The sequence below is a fragment of the Pomacea canaliculata genome, linkage group LG11, assembly GCF_003073045.1.
Source record: "Pomacea canaliculata isolate SZHN2017 linkage group LG11, ASM307304v1, whole genome shotgun sequence".
Taxonomy (NCBI): Eukaryota; Metazoa; Mollusca; class Gastropoda; order Architaenioglossa; family Ampullariidae; genus Pomacea; species Pomacea canaliculata.
The window spans coordinates 3133096-3154853 of NC_037600.1; the positions used below are offsets into that span (position 1 = coordinate 3133096).

Sequence of the window (21758 nt, forward strand, 5' to 3'; positions counted from 1 at the left end):
CACACCTTTCTGAAGTATAACTAGCTTTGTGTACCAACATCTGAATGAAATCAGAAGCAGGACAGAGCACAGACAACATGCAACTTTAGAAAGAAAGCTAGGTCTCTTGTCGGCTCCAAAGTTGGCAAAGTGGGTTGTGTTAGAGAAAAAAAGTATAATAACTTTCAAAAAAAAAAAAACATTCTAGTAAAACGTTCCTAAAGATTTATCCATTTTACTGGGACTATTTCCTTGTTGTAATGGTAAAATTACTTTGCTAATGTCTTTGAATACTGTTTACTCTGTTGACCAAGAGGTGTCACCTGATCAGTGTCAGATAATAAACCATCAGGACCTGCTGCTTTTGCAATTTTCATATTTCTTATAAGATTGCGGATTTGTTTTGCAAAACGTCTTCATCTCGTTTTGAGTTTGAAAGTTCAGGACACAAGGTGTACAGTTTCTCATTAACAGTGTTCACAGCCTCATAGATGAAAGTCGAAAACTTTGTTTTCTGTCGTCAAGAAATTTAGAAGATAAACTAGCAAAACTTTAGGTGAGACTATTACTATGCAATTCCTTTCTTTCGTGTGAAGTGGTTTTCTGTCTTTCGCCAGAAACTTTCAGACGTAAGCAAAACTGGTGCACATAATTTGTTGTCATATGAGTATTAATTTTTGTTCTGTTTACTTCCTACTACGGTTTTTTAAAATGCTTTTTCACAACAAGATGTTTCCTTAAGTCACTGTAGGCATCGCCTATACTCAGGGATGGGGAGTAGCTGTAGCCTAGCTACAGCTACTGTAGCCGGCTACAAATTTTGTAGCTTGTAGCTTAGCCGGCTACAAATTAAAAAAAAGAAGCTTGTAGCCGTAGCTACATTTTAGAAAGTAGCTGTAGCTTGGCTACATGTTGGCTACTTTCACGACTGTAGCACTCTAGTAGTGTACAAAGTATAATGTCTTTGGGTTGTAGATTTGCATCTATATTCCAGAATGTTCAGCACGGCAGCAATGTAAAAGATAGAATGTCTTTGTGCGAGGGAGGAAATGATGTTCAACAATGTAGCAATGTTCACAGTAAAATGTCTTGTGCGAGGGAGGAAATGATGTTCAACAATGTAGCAATGTTCACAGTAAAATGTCTTGTGCGAGGGAGGAAATGATGTTCAACAATGTAGCAATGTTCACAGTAAAATGTCTTGTGCGAGGGAGGAAATGATGTTCAACAATGTAGCGATGTTCAAAATGTCTTTATTGCGACGAAATAGAATGTCTGTGCTAGAATGTTCGAGGGGAGGGAGAATAAATAGCAGGGCTGACAGTGGTGTGGGACCTCTTTGTGAATTGGAGAGAGAGAGAAGTTAGGCCAGCTGCTGAGAAAAAGATACTGAATTAAAGAAAACTTCAGTGTGGAATTCAATCTCTGTGTTATTTCTGGTACGACAGCACTGCTCGGTGGTGTGACAGCCAGACACCCACGTGTCTCGCACGCTCAGTAACCGGAAGTACCGGGTCGTCCATGTGGCGGGAGCGATTTGAAAAACGAAGATGGATGTACCCATCAATTTCCAGCCTTATTTGAAATTTTTTACATTTTGCGAAGCCACAAAATGTGGCTATAGTTTCAAATGCAAGAATGGGTGTGGCAGCACGAAAAAGTACTCAACGAACAAGAAGTTACCGGCACCCCTGAGACAACTACCTTCCTGATGTCTGGATTGTCACAGAATGTCAGTGAACTGGACAAATATCCCACGGTCAAACAAATTTATTTGCGCACCAACACCGTCTTGCCAAGCAGTGCTGCGGTTGAGAGATTGTTCAGTCTGGCAGGACTTATCATGACAAAGCTGCGCACTAGGGGGACAGACAGCAACTTCGAGGCCAAAGTTCTGGTCAAATTCAATTCTATGAAGGACTAAAAGAATGTAGATTTGTTTTAAGGTTACCGGTACACTCCAAAAATTAAAATCCATATTTTAAATATCTTTAAGGGTTTTTAAATATAGAGTAACAAAATAAGCATTTTAAAAACAAATTTACACAATACCATAAGTCATATACCAAAGGTTTTGGGTTTTTTGTAAACTAGAGGCACTGATAAGAAAACTGATGCATAAGCCGTTTTGATATCTCAAGATTTCTAGGAGATATAAAAAATCAGACATGGTACCCCTCGACTCAGTGTGAATGTGGCAATTAAATATTTCGAAAAATGTTAATTTTATCAAAAGTAATGTTTATATCATACTCTCAAATGCATCACTTTGTAGCTTATGCATTTCTAAACAAAATTGCAAAATTGTACTGCTGTAGGACAAGCCAATCTTGAGAAATATGTTTTTATAGTTTAGGACTGGATGTCAAAAACGACAAACAGAAAAATTCAAGCTTAAAGATTTAAAATAAATATATCTTGTATCAGATCATTTTTGAAAAATATATTTCAGTGTTTATATGCTACATTTGACATCCTACTATATAATTAAAGTCTATTCTAGTATGCCAGGACTATACTTTTCACCCTATCAGCTTTTGGAAACAATTAGTTTGTGTTCCTTTCTTTGTTTTCAGTGTCAGTGTTAGAAAAAAATGCCTTATGATCTGCTTGCTTAAATTAGATTAAGCAGTGTTTTACTTATATTCCATGCAAACTCATTTATTTCAATGGTCTGTTGTTCATTGTCACAGTATTGATAAGAGGTTGACATTTTTCATCACCACATAACCTAACTTATTGAAAATTCCACCAGGTACCCGATACTTAAGCATCTGTTTAGTTTTCATTTCTAAGTAATAGGGAAAAATAGTTATAGAAAACAAATGTTTATCGGAAAAACTTATATAATTTCTTTTGTCACTAAAACAGGATGAGGAAAAAGATCCAGAAATGTTTAATATAATCGTAAAATACGTGTACTTATTGTGTGAAAAAGGCCGGGGGAGGAAGGGGGCAAGGAATGAATGAAAGCATTTATGGATTCACTGAATAAAATTGTCGGTATATCGCAGTTCTCCGTTTCATTATTATAATAAAAACTTTGTAAAGCAAGTAATAGTGTTTAGTGTGTATGTTGATGTTTGTGTATGTTGCTACAGCCAGCTGGCTACAGCTAACTTGTTATAACATCACCCTTTTAAAAGTAGCCAAAAGAAGCTGGCTACATTTTAAAAGTAGCCCAAAGTAGCTGGCTACTTTTTGGAAAAAAAGTAGCTGTAGCCTAGCCGGCTACAAATTAAAAGTAGCTTGCCCATCCCTGCCTATACTGAGTGAGAAAGTGGATGTGAGTGTTTGATAGACAGAAAAATACAAAGAGCTATGGGTTGTTTATCTTATCTTATTTTATTTATTATTATTTCTTTTTTGCCAAACTGTCAAGGTGTAGGGTAGGTGGCTAAAACACAAATGATTCTCACCTGCAGCAAGAAATTTGGCCTCCCCCCCAGGTACAGTTGTAGCAGTCGGGGGTGAGGTACCACGTGTTCTCCTCAATCCTGATCGCGCCATACACCATAATTTTGTGGGCGGTAGCTAAGAGCAGAGGTCAGCGTGGTTATTCCGGTAGAAAGAATGCTTACTGCAGGTATGTGTTTGAAGAAAGAAGATATTGGTGATTGCAATATTGATAATATGATAAACAGTGAGAGTGGTACAAAATGTTGTACCTGCAATAGAAGTTGGAGGTGCATGCTGTGACCACTACTCACCATCGTCTATATCAGGGACTATGGTGCAGGGTTCCCGGAACTCATACGTTTGGACGAGAACCAGCAGAACGCTGACGACAATCATGGTGATCATTCTCGCCATTTCTCGACTGACAAAACGTGAGCAGCGAACTTCAGGAACTCTCGACTTCTGTAGAACTATAGCAGGTCACTTGTCGGCGTCAACTGAAGTCCTCCCCACACATCGCCGCCGTTTATAGTGGCGGCCTTCTGACGTAGTAGTCACGTGATGGCAGCAGCCGTCAGCAGTGCAGTCAACATCCCCTTCTATCAGCCCAACCATCTGTTTCTGCTTCATTAGGTACAATATAATGTCTGCCATCTCGTGCTTGTCTTTCTGTGTGGAGGCTGTTTTGTACACTCATGTCAAGTCTGTATTTAAATTTCTTTACAAGCTCTTGTCATGACTGTTTCTCTTAACTTCTCCCCTACTCCCCTGCCAGACTACTCTGCTCAGATTACATACGAACTGTATCCCTGTCACCATGACAACCACACATGGTCACCGGAGTTTTTAGTCACTTTGATGTAAGACTGTGGAACATTCTTTCCCATCATCCACCCACCATCCAATCTTTGAAATCTGCACTAAACACACATCTGCTCCATGAGCATCACTCTTTACACCAATCAACATAGCTGTCAATAGTTGTGACTATAGTCACGTGATTAGTCCTCCTGCTTGTCTTCCTCTGTAGACTTATGACCATCCCTCATTCCTCTGTGTGTCTTTTATTCCTTGTCTGTATAGTTTGTTTTTTCATTCCGTCCTCGGTATTTTGTTATTCGCCACTTTGTTATCATTTTATTTTCATCCTATTTTGTTATTCGTCCTTATCAAGGATCAGGTGGCTGCACGCGTGGGCGGATTCTTCGTCAACACCATCAGCGACGTGGACTGCTGTAAAAAGCTGTAAAACTGTTCACTAGAAACGACATTTTTTCTGAAGTTTTTAATGCAAAAAATATATATCGTTGGCTTTGATGAACATGCATCCTTAGTGAATAGAGTCTCTTGTGTGACAATGACATTGACAGTGACATAGAGAGTGAGCGAGAAATACCGAAATGGGCGTCCCTCAGGGCAGCATTCTTTTTCCAATTCTTTTCAATATAAAAATCGACTACATCTTGAAACATGTTTGTCCAGGTTTGGAGGCCTCGTTATATGTAGATGATTTTGCTCTCTGTATTCGAGGCCGCTCCCTACCATGCCTCGAAAGCCGGATGCAACTGCACGTAAATGCTGTACAAGGATGGGTGACAGAAAACGGCTTCAATTTTCTCCTACGAAGTCAGTATGCATTCATTTTGCAAAATGAGAGGTATTTTTTCAAACCCATCTATTTCTGTCGACGACACGGTACTCAAAGTGGTTCAGTAAGTAAAATTCCTTGGGGTCATCTTTGATCGTAAACTGTCCTTCCTATCTCATATTAAATCTTTACGCCTTTCATGCCAAAAAGCTTTGGACATTCTTAGAGTAGTTGGCCATGTCAGCTGGGGGGCGGATCGCACGGTCCTGCTGCGTCTGTATCGTGCCCTGGTCCGCTCCAAGCTAGACTACGGATCCATCATCTATGGCTCTGCTCGAGAGTCCTACCTCAAAATTCTCGATCCTATCATCACCAAGGGCTTCGCATCTGTTTGGGTGCCTTTCGAATACAGAGAGCAAAGTAATCTACATAAAACGAGGCCTCCAAACCTGGAAAAACATCTTTCAAGATGTAGTCAATTTTTATATTGAAAAGAGTTGGAGAATGAATGCTGCCCTGAGGGACGACCATTTCGGTATTTCTCGCTCACTCTCTATGTCACTGTCAATGTCATTGTCACACAAGAGACTCTATTCACTAAGGATGCATGTTCATCAAAGCCAACGATATATATTTTTTGCATTAAAAACTTCAGAAAAAAAGTCGTTTCTCGTGGACAGTTTTACAGCTTTTTACAGCGGTCCACGTCGCTGATGGTGTTGACGAAGAATCCGCCCATGCGTGCAGCCACCTGTTCCTTGATAAGGACGAATAACAAAATAACATGATAATAAAATGATAACAAAATGGCGAATAACAAAATACCGAGGACGGAATGAAAAAACAAACTATACAGACAAGGAATAAAAGACACACAGAGGAATGAGGGATGGTCATAAGTCTACAGAGGAAGACAAGCAGGCGGACTAGTCTCGTGACTATAGTCACAACTATTGACAACTATGTTAATGGGTGTAAAGAGTGATGCTCATGGAGCAGATGTGTGTTTAGTGCATGTTTTAAAAGGCGAGAGGAGGGAGATGGGAAGCTTAATTGTTGAGAGGGGGATTGTGTTTTGAGTTTTGGAAGTGAGAAGTCACTGCATGCCGAGACAGTGTACTGGAATAGGGAGAAGAGATTTGGAGTTTGATCGCCCTCACCACTCGGTTACACAATGTAAACTTATTTCACTAATACCGGTATAAGAAACTTTTTAAAAAGGACCACCTTCGCGACCCCCTTGTAGGCACGTCGCGACCCCCCAGGGGGTCGCGCCCCACAGGTTGAGAACCGCTGATGTATGACATTAAAATTGTTCCAGCACATTCGGTCAAAATATCCTTGTCTCTTATCTTGAAGGCTGTTACATGCTGTTTGATCATCTTACTCAAATCATTATTGTAGCTACATCCAAATAAAATAAAGCTGTTTTTGCATAATTGTATGAAAACAAAATAATAGGCAGGTAAAATTACAGTATTGCCAGATGTCGTCCCACACGAACGCACGCGGACACACACATCACACACACACACACTCTCGAAAGCAAACACATTTATTAAAAAAATCTCATTTGCTTCCTGTCTCTCTCTCTCTTAAATCACATCTTTGTCGAAATTTGCATTACGTATTTAACTGCATAGAAATTTTTTTAGTCTTCTTTTGCCAATAAAAACCCAAACTACCCTGAACAGCATACACAAATCAACCTTGTCCTACTAAGCTTCTCATAGAAAAAAAAAAAACCAAAAAAAAAAAAAACCAAACCGTTCTCGTCAAATTTTGTAAGAATCACCTTCTTGAATGTTTTAATTTATTTTAAGTAAAAAAAACCAACAACTACATCTGTCACTTGGAGGTCCTAAGTTTAAATTATAAAAAAATGTACAAAGAAATACATGAAACACACAATAAAAGTAAAGAAACAATTTCTCAACTTATACACATCCAAGGATTACCCCTTATTACTATTATATAACACTTCTAAATATGCATAGTTAACAAACAAGATTTTTGGTTTGGTGTTTTGGTTGTTTGTTTGTTCTTAATCGGGTTGTCCGCCGCATCTGAAGAATAATATGAATTATTACTGCGCTAATGGTGTTGACGAGGAATCCGCCCATGCGTGCAGCCATATGTTCCTTGATAAGGACGAATAACAGATTTCAGGCCTGGATGTTACATGTGCCGTAAATAAACATGTGAGGTAGGAGTTTTATTTTGTTAAACAAATAGCCAGCTGAGAGCATGCACCTATTCATCTGCCTGCTGTTGTATCCAGCTTCCATACATATCTGAATATTTATTACACCATTTCTACAACTGAATTTTATAAGCTCACGAAGGACCATGCTCTCAGAACTTAAGAAAAGTAGGAGAAATGAACAAAATGCCGTTTGTTTTTGTTTGTTTGTTTGTTTGTTTGTTTGTTTGTTTGTTTGTTTGTTTGTTTGTTGGTTTGTTTGTTTGTTTGTTTGTTTGTTTGTTTGTTTGTTGGCCTTTAAAAATATATCATGTTTATAAGAATTAGGAAGTTTTTATTCCAAAACCTTTAAGGTTACAACTACTTTTTGCCGTGATATAGCAATAGTTGATAGCACGGCATAAAACACAAACAAACAAACAAACAAACAAACAAACAACCAAACAAACAAACAAACAAACGGCATGTTGTTCATGTCTCCTACTTTTCTTAAGTTCTGAGAGCATGGTCCTTCGTGAGCTTATAGAATTCAGTTGTAGAAATGGTGAAATAAATATTCAGATATGTATGGAAGCTGGATACAACAGCAGGCAGATGAATAGGTGCATGCTCTCAGCTGGCTATTTGTTTAACAAAATAAAACTCCTACCTCACATGTTTATTTACGGCACATGTAACATCCAGGCCTGAAATCTGTTATTCGTCCTTATCAAGGAACAGACGGCTGCACGCATGGGCGGATTCCTCGTCAACACCATTAGCGCAGTAATAATTCATATTATTCTTCAGATCCGGCGGACTACCGATTAAGAACAAACAAACAACCAAAACACCAAACCAAAAATCCTGTTTGTTAACTATGCATATTTAGAAGTGTTATATAATAGTAATAAGGGGTAATCCTTGGATGTGTATAAGTTGAGAAATTGTTTCTTTACTTTTATTGTGTATTTCATGTATTTCTTTGTACATTTTTTTATAATTTAAACTTAGGACCTCCAAGTGACAGATGTAGTTGTTGGTTTTTTTTACTTAAAATAAATTAAAACATTCAAGAAGGTGATTCTTACAAAATTTGACGAGAACGGTTTGGTTTTTTTTTTTTTTGGTTTTTTTTTTTTCTATGAGAAGCTTAGTAGGACAAGGTTGATTTGTGTATGCTGTTCAGGGTAGTTTGGGTTTTTATTGGCAAAAGAAGACTAAAAAAATTTCTATGCAGTTAAATACGTAATGCAAATTTCGACAAAGATGTGATTTAAGAGAGAGAGAGACAGGAAGCAAATGAGATATATAAAAAAATGTGTTTGCTTTCGAGAGTGTGTGTGTGTGATGTGTGTGTCCGCGTGCGTTCGTGTGGGACGACATCTGGCAATACTGTAATTTTACCTGCCTATTATTTTGTTTTCATACAATTATGCAAAAACAGCTTTATTTTATTTGGATGTAGCTACAATAATGATTTGAGTAAGATGATCAAACAGCATGTAACAGCCTTCAAGATAAGAGACAAGGATATTTTGACCGAATGTGCTGGAACAATTTTAATGTCATACAGCCTGCAAGGGAGGTAAGCTGCAGACTGTAAAGCTAAGCCGAGTTGTGTCCCCTGGCAGGACACGATTATGTGGTTGCAGTGGGGACATGTGAACAGTCGGGTGATGATGTGTTGAAGTAGTTTCCACACTGACATTCAACACCGAAAACAAAGAAATAAACTCACAGAGTGGCCCAGACTATGATAATGAGAGACAAAGGAAGAAAAAAACTATCAAAGAAAACCAAAGCTGCACCGCCACTCTTTCTGGGACAAACAGATAATCTTGATAATTGTCCTGTTTCTTCGTTTGGTTTTTGAAAAGAAAAAATGAAGGACAAGTGATAATAATTCGAGAAAAGAAGGCAAACATGTCCGTCCTTCAGTGATTTCATGTGATTAACCTAAAGCATATTGTATGTGTATGATAGAGAGAAAGAAAATGTGTATGTGTATGAGTGTGTGTGTGTGTGTCTAGATGTCGATATGAATTTTCATCCATACATTTCATCCAACCAACAAGACAGAAAATTCACAGTCGGCACCATATTGGTTTATTTAATTACATGTAGTTACAACGATCTCGATCACGTGATCAAACAACGAAGTCGTGAACCTGTTCATCCAGAAGTTGCTATAAATAGCTATTGTTCATGAAAGGTGGAATTCCTGTCAGGTAAGCATAATGTCATGGTGCACCTTTCAGGGGATACAAGCTGCACGAAATGAAGAGAATGCAGATCGGAATTCCTTGTCATGAATCGTGGTGTGAAAGTTTACTTTGTGTCCTTCACGAACCTGTATCCACAGGGTGGGATCAACTCAACTTTATAGCCTGGTGGTGTAGCCATCGCTCCTGCGTGAATGCCAACTCTGAAACACACACACACACAGACAGACAAACACACACACACGAAATGACCAAAGCACGAATAATATTTAAAGACGAATAAATTAAGAGCAAGTAAAGAGACGAACACGTATAACATACAACGCCACCTAGTCAGTGACAAAGAACGAGCACTGTTGTAAATTTTCCATGTTGTGGAAGTAATAGCAAAGAAAACAAATGACTTTTCTAGTTTTCGACCAAAAAAAAAATTAATGCTCGATTTCTTTTATGTACACGTGTGTGTCTGACACAATAATTATTAATTAATATTTAATAATTAATAATTAATAATTAATTCAAGTAATCATTTATCAGGAGACAAATTTCTTTCGCAGTCAACAAGAAAGTACTTTGAATATATAATCAAAACTTCAATAATTAAAGCCACAACCCAAAGAAGTAACTAAATAGACACATAAACAAACAACGGAAAATAACAGTAACTAACTTTAAAGAGTAAATGACGAGGCTACTGTGCTATACAAAGAAGTTTCGAGTTGGTCTCTCGCGACTTTGGTGTGGGAAACAGAGAATAAGTGAAAGAAAGAAAATGATATTAAAAAAGTCGCCTTGCGTCCGGCAAAAGATCGCCATGCTAAGATACAAGAAGAACTCACCCACAGCAGGACATGGCTGTCTCACTGCACGAGCAGTTAAAGCAAGAAGAGGTGAGGTACCACTCGCCTACCTCCAGTCTAACGCTGTCCTCTGCCATACAGTATGTACTTCCGGTCTCTTCTGAAGTACAGAAATCAAAATACACTATGCATCGGTAATATTGACCTACAATGTTGTAATTCGGTTTAACAGAAAAGAATCCCAAGCCATTACCTATTCTTACTTCAGTGACATCTAGAACACAGATACCACTAGAACCAATCAATTCAAACTCGAGCACTTCCTATTGAAAACTTGAACCTCCTTGATTAATCTTTCCTAAAATAAATGTTAGAACTGATTTCAGTCTCCAAAACTCACCGTCGATGTTCGAATAGGCACCGTAGCAACTGCCTTGGACCGTTGCGGTCTGGACCAGAAGCAGCAGCAAGATGGCGACACTCAGGTTGGTCATCTCGTGAAATCTCTGTTGACGAGACGTGAACTGCGAACGGGAGGAGTCCTGGTTTCGTGCAAGCAGCAGCGCACCACGGTGTACAGGTGTTGACGAACAGGAGGCGACTACTGTAACCTCCACACACTACAACCTTTTATGGCGACGAGATAAGTTGCTAACTAGAGGCGAGGTGGTGAGGGGTTAAAGGTTACGCTCGTTAAGAGATCTGCTACTGGATAATTAACCATGACATACTGCGGTACTTAACATTAATATATATAATTAACACAGCGATTAATTGGTTAATATCTTTGTATGTCCTGTGTGGAAATAGCACGAGGGAAACGGCCTATGGTCACATGACGTTTGCTTACTGTGGTGAAAAGCAATGGAACTCCCTTCCATGTCCGCCACCTACCCATCATCCAATCCTTTAAACGTGCACGGAAAACCTCTTCCTTGGTCATTATTTATAACAAGATTGAATCTACAAACTGTTAGTCCATCTTCTAATCTTTTTTTTCACATTCTTGTCTGATGACTAGTTCACCTAGTCTTCCTCTGTAGATTCACGCAACTCTCAACCGGATGTTTGTTACCCGGATCCTCTTTAAAACATGTGTGGTGGGTAAAGGGGAGGACATGAGGGACAAATTTCTAGCAAACAAGCGCATCTGAATGTTTAATAAATAAACTTTAAGACTGGCTGTGAATCGTAGGCAGTAGTGTAATCCCCCGTAGGGGCCTGTACATATGCAATCTTTCTCTCTCTTTTATTTTTCGCCCGTAAAGGGAGAAGACTAAATAGTAAAACAAGTTGTCTTGCTTACTTTACCTCTCGTTAATAAAGAATTGTAATTGTCATCGTCTCTCTTTTTTTCACTCTTTCTCTCACACACAGAGTGACCAAAACTATGTAAGACGCTTGAAGACTTCAAGACAGCTTTAATAAAGAACAAGTAAAGAGCCGGAAATGTAAACATACAGCGCCACCTAGTAAATGACAAAGACCGAGCACTGTTGTACATTTGCAGGGATGTTGGTCTGGTTGACATCGTTTGGTCTAATTCTCACTAAATATCACAAGAAGAGGTCTTTGGTCTTTGCCAAGCTCTCTAAGTTCGCTTCGTGTATGTTGTTATAAAGCATGTTTGTTTGTTTGTTTGTTTGTTTGTTTGTTTGTTTGTTTGTTTCTCTCTTTGTTTCTCTCTTTGTTTCTCTCTTTGTTTGTTTGTCTGTCTGTTTGTTTGTTTAGTCGCAAAGGATTGCTCCAAATAGCAAAAATACTCTGCACAAAGATAACTATATATAGCTCGTTTTGAATAGGATATAAGTTGACAGGGTGACCTATCAGAGGGGAAGAGAGAGAAAAAGTGGAAATGACTAAACAAGAAAAAGGTGTGTGTGTTTGTGTGAGAGAGAGAGAGAGAGGCAAGACAGACAAATCTGTATGATGGGAAGGGAGAGAAGTGAGAAATACTAGACAGAGACGAGAGAAAAGACAAAAGAAAGAAGAGAGAAATAGAAACAGGAACCAGAAGTGAGACAACGACGAAAACCTGGAGAGAGAAGAGAGAAGATAAGCACACCAAAAAAAAAAAAAAATAGAAAAGAGAAACAAAAACCTAGAGCGGAAGAAAAAGAGAGTTATAAAGATCAAGAGAAAAGTGTGAGAAAAAGTGAAAAGAGAGCTTTGAGATAGTGAAGAAAGATGGAAAGCAGTATGTGCGCGTGCACAGAAATATTTATCTATCCCTCACACTATCAGTTCACATTATTCACTTAAACTCATTTTGTTATTATAGCTCAATACATGTAGCTACCACAATAACTGGATAACATGATCAAACAACAATCAGAGAGAACCGAAATGCGAGTCAGATTCTATAAATATCAGTCTCTGAAAGGGAGACAAACACAGACAGGGAGTAGAATGGTAGTGTCCCTTGACAGTGACCATCACAGTGTGTTGAAGTCCTCGGATGTACGTGGCACAAAGGTGTAACTACATGGTGGCATCATCTGGATTTTATAACCAGGCGGGGGAGGGGCGATGGCGGACGCTTTAACGCCCACCCTAAAACAAAAACAAATAAACAAACAATTAGCAAAGAGGCAGAAGTGAACAATTTAAGACGCCACCGACTCAGGGAGGAACAACACTTGGTGTCTAGAAATTAACACTTTTGTTTGAGTACTCGATAAACTTATTTGCATCCACTCCCGTGCCCCATGCAAGTTTACTACATCTGTTGAAATCAAACAGCTCCCCGAAGTATCTGGAGTAAACAATCGATGAACCACAACAAATAATGAAATACACAACAATTCCAGCAGCCACCACAGCATCTTCTTCAATATAATTATTATAATTCATGAATAATTCTCAGACATAATAATCCAAGCGAGTGAGAGATGTTGAAAAAACATTTTTTTTAAGTATTCTTCAGAATTGATTGACATGATTGCCTGTTATTTAATTTTGCTCGAAAAGGCTGACCAACGCGTATTATTTGTGACCTTTGACCTATAACTTCTAAGCTGCCCCCAACATAGGTCGTCAGCATGAAAACGTTGTTCTAACTGACGAACGCGCTTCTGAGTGTGTGTGTGTGCGCGCTTAATTATCATTATTATTTCTGAAGACGAAGAGTTGACGACTCTATGCTCGCACGTGAGGCGACAAGCTCACACGGACGCTGTACTCACGCGCAACAGGTCATTTTCTTCTCTTGGCACGTGCAGTTGTAGCACTCGGGGGTCACAGCCCATTGGTTGATATACAGTACCTGGTTCTCCGCCAAGCAGTATGGCATTCCTGTCGGGCCTGACAAACAAAACACACATACAGAAATCAGGGTCAAACCACTCGTGTGAATTTGTATGACTGTTTCGCTGAAATGAAAATGAAAACGAAAATAATAATAAAATAAGGATGATGATGATGATGATGATGATGAGCATGAATCAAACACTTGTTATCTATTATTAAATTGTCATCGGTCTAAGAGAAGACAGAGAGAATAGCACGGACACCCTAGAGACTTTCAGTTTCTATGAATTTCACTTCAGGTCGCACACAACTCACCATCAATGTAAGTCTCGTATATGTAGCATTTACCCTGGACCGGCGATGACAGGACAAGAGACAACAGGAGGCAGACGACACTCAGGCCGGTCATTCTCGCCATTCTTCGTGGTAAACAGCGGCAGCTCGGACTTTACAGGTGAACAGCACACCAGCCCTTTGGTGTGGTGAAGAGCGACTTGGGAACTGCTGTCCCCTCCGCACGACACCGCTTTTTACAGCAGCCCACGGCGCTGATGGTGTGGACGAGGAATCCGCCCATGCGTCCAGCCACCTGTTACTTGGTGAGGATGAATGACAGATTGCAGGCCTGGAGGTTATATGTGCAGTAAATAAATATGTGAAGTGAGAGCTTGTATTGGGTTATTAAGACATGTGCGTCTGCGCTTTAAAAGGATATTTATGTGTTTCTGATTTCTGCATGATAATTTTTTTTTATTTTCACAATGTTTGTGTTCGTGTGTGTGTGTATACAAGAGCCCTAGAACCTTCAAATGTATGTTTTCATCTGACATCACGATTGAGCTTAAAGTCCACGAGGGCTGTAAGTCACGATCCACAAAATAATATTTTTGTCTGTTCCCTGCGTGCGCGTGTGGCTGTATGCACGTGTCAATGTCTGGACTATCAGACTTTCTAATTATTTTTTTGATGACACGTGCTTGAACTGCACTAATAGCCTCGACATTTCCACGTTATTAGCCTCCCTTTAATTACAGCGGCTTGGGTGACAAGTCGACCATTTGATCCTCGGGACACGCCTGCAACCAAGTGCACTAGATTGCGCCCTTTGACACCCACTAGTAAGTAGGGTTGACATGACACTTATTTGTCTTCACCCACAGCAATCTTCGTTAATACACACACATTAGAAATGACAGGCGACATAGAAACGTGTTACTGAGGATGGAAGCACGAAATGAGTTAAGACCGAGACATTTCTCACACCATTTCCTTCTGTTTACCTGGGAAAACAAAGAACCTACATGTCCAAGAATACGGATGTTGAAATGCGTTCCAAAAAATATTAATAACGAAAAAACGATTTAGGTAGTAAACAATTTTTTAAAATGATTAAAATCGAAAGATATTTTACTCGGTGTCCGAGGTCAACAAATCATTAAACCTTGTATGTATAACTAAGTTTTGATTTCCTTATCTCAAGTGCTGAGTCATATTTTAGAAACTGAATATGGATGATAATTATACAGACAAGCCATACAAGGTGAGAAGTAGTTGAGACGAGGGTTACACAAGGTTAATAACGCAGCTGTTATCTGAAATGTCAAGGACTTACACAGTAATTGCTAGATTACAAAAAGTTGTTCTTCACATCTTGTTGAACTCTGACCCAGGATAAAAGGAAAGCACAGTGGGGTCTATGAGTACATTATCGTATCAGATTACTTTGCGTCGTGGAGCAATTTGATCCGGCGGACCACTTGCATCTCTGACCTCGCATCAGCAGAGGTTCTTTGTTGATAGATGACCTTTGCCATTAAGTATTTGCTTAAAAGGTTTGCTGCTGAATGTTAATTTATCTTTGGTATTTAGCGAAAAAAAAACACAATTTTTTAGTAGAAAGAAAAACAAAAATGTAATCACTATAATAAAACACAGCAGCTTCTTCAACACTACAAAACAGGATACATAGATGTAACATCTAGACAACATCCTGGGAAAAGTCACGTGGGATGGAGTGAGGTGTCTTATTGAAGCAGCTATTTTTAGCTAATTACACTCTTAACAAGTCCACCATCCTACGTGTTGGTGAAATGTAAATTGACACTGACAGTAAATTACAGATAAATGAAAATTATCGCTTCAGCTCCAAGGCACACCTCAGTAAATAACACACACGGGAATTTAATGCATCATATGTCTGTCATCTAATCTCAATTATTTACTGCCGTCGATGCTTGTTTACAGGAAATAGATCCTTGTTATCCAGATTAATTCTTCAATGAGTTCACTCTGCACTTTATGAGTCAGACAACGAACTAATCCACTAATTCAAATAATTTTTACTACACATGCTACTGAATTTATTCTACCCTTACTAAGGCGTTTTACTAACATGCATTTATTATTACAATTATTTGTCTCTTTACCTCTTTTCTCCGAAAAATAATGTTACTGAATGTCTTTTTGATGTTTTGCCGGACAAGCAATTGTTCTAAAATTAGGTTTTTTAAAAATAAATATTTCTTCCGTCAGTTAAACATCAAAATCAAATTTCGGAACCATCACTATTTAATATTTGGTGCTCTCCCTTTGTATCTCCTATATGTATGTCCGTTTGGCTAACTGCTACTTCTTATATTATCTCCTTTTTATTCGCTTCTAAAAGGAATATCATCACTACTAGATAACACTTTACAGGTGATCTTGCTTAAAGAAAAAAAATGTGACAAACCAAACGTTGGGTGCACCGTTGTAAAATTGTTGCTAGGACCTTACACAAAGAAACTGTATTGCTATTAGAAAACAATTAAAGATATTAATCTATCCGTTTCAAACAGGAAACAACCACTACTGAGTCTCTAGTATAGGACGTCCTGAGGTCGTCAGGTAAGACGAGTGCTCTCCTCCTGCCGAGAGCCACCAACGACCAAAACGACGGCGCAGATGATCGTGCTGATGACAACTAAGAACAAAAAGACGAAGAACAGCAAGGTAGTCAGCATTTCCGCTGCCAGTTGACTGCTGACGACAGTGACCTCAGTTGATGACCTAACGCTCGACGCGGACCCACAACGGCTGTCGTCTGCTTCTTGTCTCTCGTCGTATGGGACGACAACATTGAGTTTGTTCTTCTGTTTCTTCCTCTCGCCAACAATGGCGATGTTGTCATCGTCCTCAAAAGACATCTTGTCGTCGGGTTTTGCAGGTCGCCATCGGTCTTCTGCTTTACACATTATCTTTTGGAGAAAAAGAATAATTTGTGTGGTCTTTTTCCCTGTAAACAAAAATAAAATGTAATTATTACCAATTATTGACTTTTTTGAGATTTGTGTTCTTAATAAAAAGATTTTTTTGAAAGTGTTTCTCTTTTTGTGAATCGTGGTAAAGACGCTCGTAAAATGTTTTAGAAACTTTAGCAAAGCCCACAAACTGCACAAACCTTCACAAATTGTAATTATTGCCCCATAGAGCTGTTGTTCTAATTGTGAAAAAGAGCAAGGAGAGTCAACCGAAAAATATGAGATTTCCTAAATGTGAGATGCTTGTAACTGTTTGTGAACCACATTACCACATGCACACAAAAAAAAAAAAGAAAAAAAAAGAAAAAAAAAAAGAAAAGAAAAAGATCCCGTAGTGAGTACGATCGTTTACAGATGTTTTTTTTCAAGAACTAAGCGCTCTACAAATACTTCATACAAAATATATTTGCTATTAATTTATTGGCTGGATTTGCAAATTTTTTATAAGTTGAAGGATTGTTTACGACATTCAGAGGTCTTCATTTGCTTCTCAGTTCCCCGTGTGTACTCGAGTAGGAAATTAAACAGAAAGAAGAGAAATGCAACAAACGGTAAAGTGAGATGAACATCGAAGCAAGGAATCATCGATTTCTGCAATAAAAACTGAAAACCTGTCAACACGGGGAAGGTGTGTTTCTGGTCTAGTCTTTCCAGTTTCCTTTCATCCTTTGTCATTTGGTTTGGTGGTGGAAATACTTTACAATCGTGAAATCGATCATCAACTTCGATACGCGTGCACGTGTGTGTGAGTGTGAGTGTGTGTGTGTGTGTGTGTGAGAGTGAGAGTGTGTGTGTGTCTGAGTGTGAGAGTGAGTGTGTTTGTAAGAGAAACCAGGCAGTGTTGGGGTTACAACACAAACATATTTTACACTTTACCACTCGCTTCTCACCGTTACATTGAAAGGTCGTCGGTTCAGATCTCGTCTCATAATCCTTTATGTATGTGACACCTGCTATCATTTTCGGCCGTCGGGTACTCCGATTTCCTCCCCTACCTTTACCCCATGTGCGAAAGAACCTCTAGATGGAAGCATTTTCCCATCAAAGCAAGCAAGCCACCAACCAAATATATATGCTTGCGCATGCGTGGAAGAGACAGAGAGAAAGAGAGTTTATGGAAGGCAAGCCAATAAAGAGTTTTAAATGAGACCGGAAGGCGCTGTGGAGGTATTCCTAGATGAACTGACTTACCCAGAGGCTTGCTGGTGGGTCTGTGGTGGAGACCAAGTAGAGGCACAGACAGGATGACACTGAAGGCCGTCAGCGCCATCAACAGGATGACGTAAACCATCAGCACCGACACCTGCACTTAGACAAGGGTAGATAATGAGGACACGGGTAGTTATTGGCGGCAAGAACATGCACTGGAACAATCGACAATATTTAAACCAAGAGATGCAGGAAATAATTATTCAGCAGAAAAAAAAAATTTTTTTCTCAATATCCAAGGTGCAAATTATTAAACAATAAATACCAGGCATGTCTTTGTGTGAGTTATCGTTACTGCTGCCACATCTTTACACAGTGAAGGAAGTGAACTCACCTGTACAGAAGTCTTGGGCATGGCGTCGGTCAGGAGGGTCAGGTAGACAGCGAAGGCCAGCAGCACGGTGATGGACAGACTCATCTTCTCGCCGGATTCCGCCGGAAGTGCGAAGACCAACGATGACGTCATCGCCAGGAGCACAACAGGCAGAATGATGTTGAGGACGTAGAAGGCTGGTCGTCGCTTCAGCTGCAGCTGTGAGTAGGAGATGATATGACTAAAGGACACATAACACTGCAAGCACACACAATGTCAACGTGGCTCATCGTGCCAACACTAAAACTGTGAAGACAATGTATTAAGGACTGAGCACAAAACAGATTTAAGTATATAAAAGACCGCTGCTAAACCGAAATTCAGATTATGTACAATATATAAATATTAATTAGTATATTAGAAAGTTAAGGCAAAACTTTAGGAAGGAGCAAGGAACACTATACACTATACACTAAATACTATGGAACAAAACAGAAGTAAACTCTCGGCTCGTAAGCCTACACTGAACACTATGCGGGCTTTCTCGTCCTCCACACTCTGATTCTCCATCTGCTGGTCTCTGGCGGAAGTGTTGACCACCTCCCAAACACCATCTGGATAGAAGTTGTTCATGTCGATGGGCTCTTTGGTGAAGATGAGGATGTACAGCTCCTCTCTCGTTGACATAGCGGATGTGAATTTGATAAAGCAAACCTGCAAATTGCGAAAATGAAAGGACATCCATGTCCACACTCATGATTGTAGAAATTTTGTGTGCGAATGTCCCTCTAAAAATTAGCCAAAAATTGCTATAATTTTTAGAATCCCTAAAAGCCATGGTCCACAGAAAAATGTGTGTAAAAAATCTGGTTTGAAAATAATGAGATTATTGCTCACCTATTAAAGTCCTTTCTATGTCAAGAAAATATTCCTAAAAACTTAAAATAAAATTTTTCCTAATCATTTGTTTCCTTGCATAATATATTCATTCTTATTCAGTTTATCAACGCTAGTTGACTGTTATAACATACTGTGTTGTATAGTATCAATATCTGTGTAGTATCGTATGACAAAGAGAGTAACACACCTGTGTATCGAAGGGATAATAAGTCACATCCATGTTACAAGATGTCTCGAAGATTTCTGAGAGCTGCCAGCTTATAAATCCCTCGCTAGTAATCCGCACCTGAAACCGCTTGAAAGTATGAACAGAGAGCAAACAGTCTTCTACATTTAGCAAAACTAAAACCAGGTTCACCGCCTGTTAATTGTTATTCAATTATAAAAATCATTGTATGTTGATGTACTTGACAGTCTACGCTCACAACCACCACACTGTCAGTTGAGCCGAGTTAGCAAGATTAGAACTTGGTGAACAAGTATTCAGATGTTCTGAGATACAGACGATGTGCCCCAAAATATTTTAATCCATTTGTTTCCAAAGACAACCTTCTGAGTAATAGAGGTTGTATGAAAATGCACGTTCTGAGAGATAAATTTGGTTTTCAATAACAAACCATCTTTATTAGACTCAGAGTAGAAATATGGTGATGACGAATTAGTTTACTAGAATATTTATTTATTTATTTGTTTATTTATTTATTTATTTATTTATTTATTTATTTATTTATTTATTTATGACTGCACCTGTAGGTTGCTGTAGCCCAGCTGTGTCTGGGTGGTGACCGTGTTTTCCACCACGAGATCCGGAAGCCACACATAGCTCTGTTTCACCAGGATGCTGCTGATGTTGCCAAAGTTCTCCTCATTCCAGGAAAGGTAATCGTCATACCAGGACATCTTCAGCAGGCCGTTAGTCTTCATCCGCTGGGCCTGTTCGTCCATCTACAACAAATCAGGAATCCTTTTGTCATGCAAGGTGATAGACTGATAGACGGACAGACAGGCAGACAGTGTTTGTCAAAATTCCTGCCTGCTTACGTTGATGCATAAGATATTGTCTGTGCGTCCAAAATGATCACGAACTTGTATTACTGGACTGCTGGTAGACGAATATTTCAGATTAACTACTAAAACGAGGCAGGTTTTTACAGAGCTTCCGGTTTAATCACATTTTTTGTTTAGGCAAACAGCAGAGAACTTTTCAAGAGGTTAAGTGTTAGTCTTGGCAGACAGACAGCAATCCAGGACACACACACACTCTCTGTCTCTCTCACAAACACATGCGCAAACGAATTAAATTTCCAAAGTTAGACAACAGCAACTAAAGGGGGACACACGAGAGAAAATGGTCTAAGGTAGATATAATATAACAGAGAGAAAAAAACCGACAAAGCCTAGAATATTTGGAATCAAAGACAGGCAGGGCAGCCTGAAACGGACTTAAACATAAAGACAAGTACAATAAGACAAAGCATTTATACAAAAATTAGGAGGGGGAGACTCGTAAAGACAGCATACAAATAGACAGAAAATCTTTCTGACATCTGCTAGTACAAATTAGCAAAAGAGAAGTGTGACGAGAAACAATTGAATTATAGTCATCTAAACAGAAAAGCAGTCAACATGGACACGGCAGAACACATGAGGGAACTAAAGACTTCCGACAGGAGGCAGTTTAGATGAACAGAAGAAAGAGGTAATCAAAAGCGGTTGCAGTTGTATTGATACAAATAGAAAAGCCATCAACATCGACTCGACAGCAATAAGACTAGTAGCATAAGATTCAGATGACTGAGCATTACCAAAATGATTTCAAATAGTTTTGAACTCACCTCTACGATGGAGAAGAGCGAGAAGGCTGCGTAGACCACAGTGATTTTTTCATCATCATTCACCGGACGCACGTCCTTGTTGTAGACCCCAAAGAGATATTCCCAAAGATTGTAGTAGTCAAGCTTGCTTGCTGCCTGCCCTTTTGTTGCCATAGTGATCATCGCCAGGGCCATTAAGAGAAGGTCACATGACCAGTACCGGGGTAGAGCTCTGATGGACATCACTGACAGTCTTCCAGGTGCTGAAGACAGTACTTCTAAACTAGTATTTAGCAAACCTTTAGAAAACTTTCTTAATAAAGTAACCTTTGAAGTAAATTATTTTTGTTTTACTAACAAACAAACAAACAAAGAAACAAGCAAACAAACAAACAAAGAAACAAGCAAACAAACAAAGAAACAAGCAAACAAACAAACATAAATGAGTTAGAATCGGTAACTGCACTCAGCAGCAGCGTCCTTCCTGAATTTTGAATTCGCTAGCCTCGTGAGGACTCCAGAAAAGTGTCTTGCCACTTGTCGCCAAGATAGAAATATATGCGCAGCCTGCTAGACCTCCTTCATGGTGGAGAGCTGTGATTGGTCATAATCACAGATATAAGAAAGATACAGGATGTTTTCTGAGACTAAATGAGACCAGCAATTCTATAATAGTCAATAATAAAACGTGATATTTTATAATGAGATTAATTAGAAGAAAATTTTTTAACCCAAAGAAATTGTGTTTGTTTTCATTTGAGCACGCAGCGCTCCTGATCCAAAACAAACAACAGTGTTTAC

At 39.1% G+C, this 21758-nt stretch overlaps 3 protein-coding genes across 3 annotated transcripts; all 3 read right to left on the bottom strand.

Annotated features, from left to right (window-relative positions):
* Positions 1 to 9240: 9240 nt before the first annotated feature.
* On the bottom strand, positions 9241 to 10790 carry LOC112575351. Its single transcript, XM_025257132.1, has 3 exons — positions 10574 to 10790; positions 10213 to 10333; positions 9241 to 9576 (listed from the first exon to the last, which is right to left on the bottom strand). Exons 1-3 carry the CDS (start codon positions 10665 to 10667, stop codon positions 9480 to 9482), a joined length of 312 nt encoding a protein of 103 aa, XP_025112917.1. The 5' UTR covers positions 10668 to 10790; the 3' UTR covers positions 9241 to 9479.
* Positions 10791 to 11574: 784 nt separating this feature from the next.
* Positions 11575 to 14231, bottom strand: LOC112575347. The gene is made up of 3 exons (XM_025257129.1): positions 13738 to 14231; positions 13359 to 13476; positions 11575 to 12726 (listed from the first exon to the last, which is right to left on the bottom strand). Exons 1-3 carry the CDS (start codon positions 13838 to 13840, stop codon positions 12609 to 12611), a joined length of 339 nt encoding a protein of 112 aa, XP_025112914.1. The 5' UTR covers positions 13841 to 14231; the 3' UTR covers positions 11575 to 12608.
* A 2073-nt stretch (positions 14232 to 16304) lies between these two features.
* Positions 16305 to 21131, bottom strand: LOC112575654 (acetylcholine receptor subunit delta-like). The gene is made up of 7 exons (XM_025257631.1): positions 20979 to 21131; positions 19891 to 20088; positions 19331 to 19429; positions 18766 to 18957; positions 18265 to 18462; positions 17913 to 18024; positions 16305 to 16696 (listed from the first exon to the last, which is right to left on the bottom strand). The coding sequence occupies exons 1-7, from the start codon at positions 21129 to 21131 to the stop codon at positions 16305 to 16307; spliced, it is 1344 nt and encodes a 447-aa protein (XP_025113416.1).
* Between the last annotated feature and the right edge of the window lie 627 nt (positions 21132 to 21758).

What these genes read in the sequence shown, in the direction of transcription:
- LOC112575654 (XM_025257631.1), bottom strand. Translation starts at nt 21,131, where the DNA reads ATGGCAACAAAAGGGCAGGCAGCAAGCAAGCTTGACTACTACAATCTT. An exon ending in ATTATCCCTTCGATACACAG is followed by an intron (nt 18,958 to 19,330) that starts GTGTGTTACTCT and finishes CGCAATTTGCAG; the next exon opens with GTTTGCTTTATCAAATTCAC. An exon ending in ACCCACCAGCAAGCCTCTGG is followed by an intron (nt 16,697 to 17,912) that starts GTAAGTCAGTTC and finishes TTTTGTTTACAG; the next exon opens with GGAAAAAGACCACACAAATT.
- LOC112575347 (XM_025257129.1), bottom strand. Translation starts at nt 13,840, where the DNA reads ATGGCGAGAATGACCGGCCTGAGTGTCGTCTGCCTCCTGTTGTCTCTT. An exon ending in ATACGAGACTTACATTGATG is followed by an intron (nt 13,477 to 13,737) that starts GTGAGTTGTGTG and finishes TTTGTTTGTCAG; the next exon opens with GCCCGACAGGAATGCCATAC. An exon ending in AAGAAAATGACCTGTTGCGC is followed by an intron (nt 12,727 to 13,358) that starts GTGAGTACAGCG and finishes TTTTTGTTTTAG; the next exon opens with GGTGGGCGTTAAAGCGTCCG.
- LOC112575351 (XM_025257132.1), bottom strand. Translation starts at nt 10,667, where the DNA reads ATGACCAACCTGAGTGTCGCCATCTTGCTGCTGCTTCTGGTCCAGACC. An exon ending in TGCCTATTCGAACATCGACG is followed by an intron (nt 10,334 to 10,573) that starts GTGAGTTTTGGA and finishes TCTGTACTTCAG; the next exon opens with AAGAGACCGGAAGTACATAC. An exon ending in ACAGCCATGTCCTGCTGTGG is followed by an intron (nt 9,577 to 10,212) that starts GTGAGTTCTTCT and finishes TGTGTGTTTCAG; the next exon opens with AGTTGGCATTCACGCAGGAG.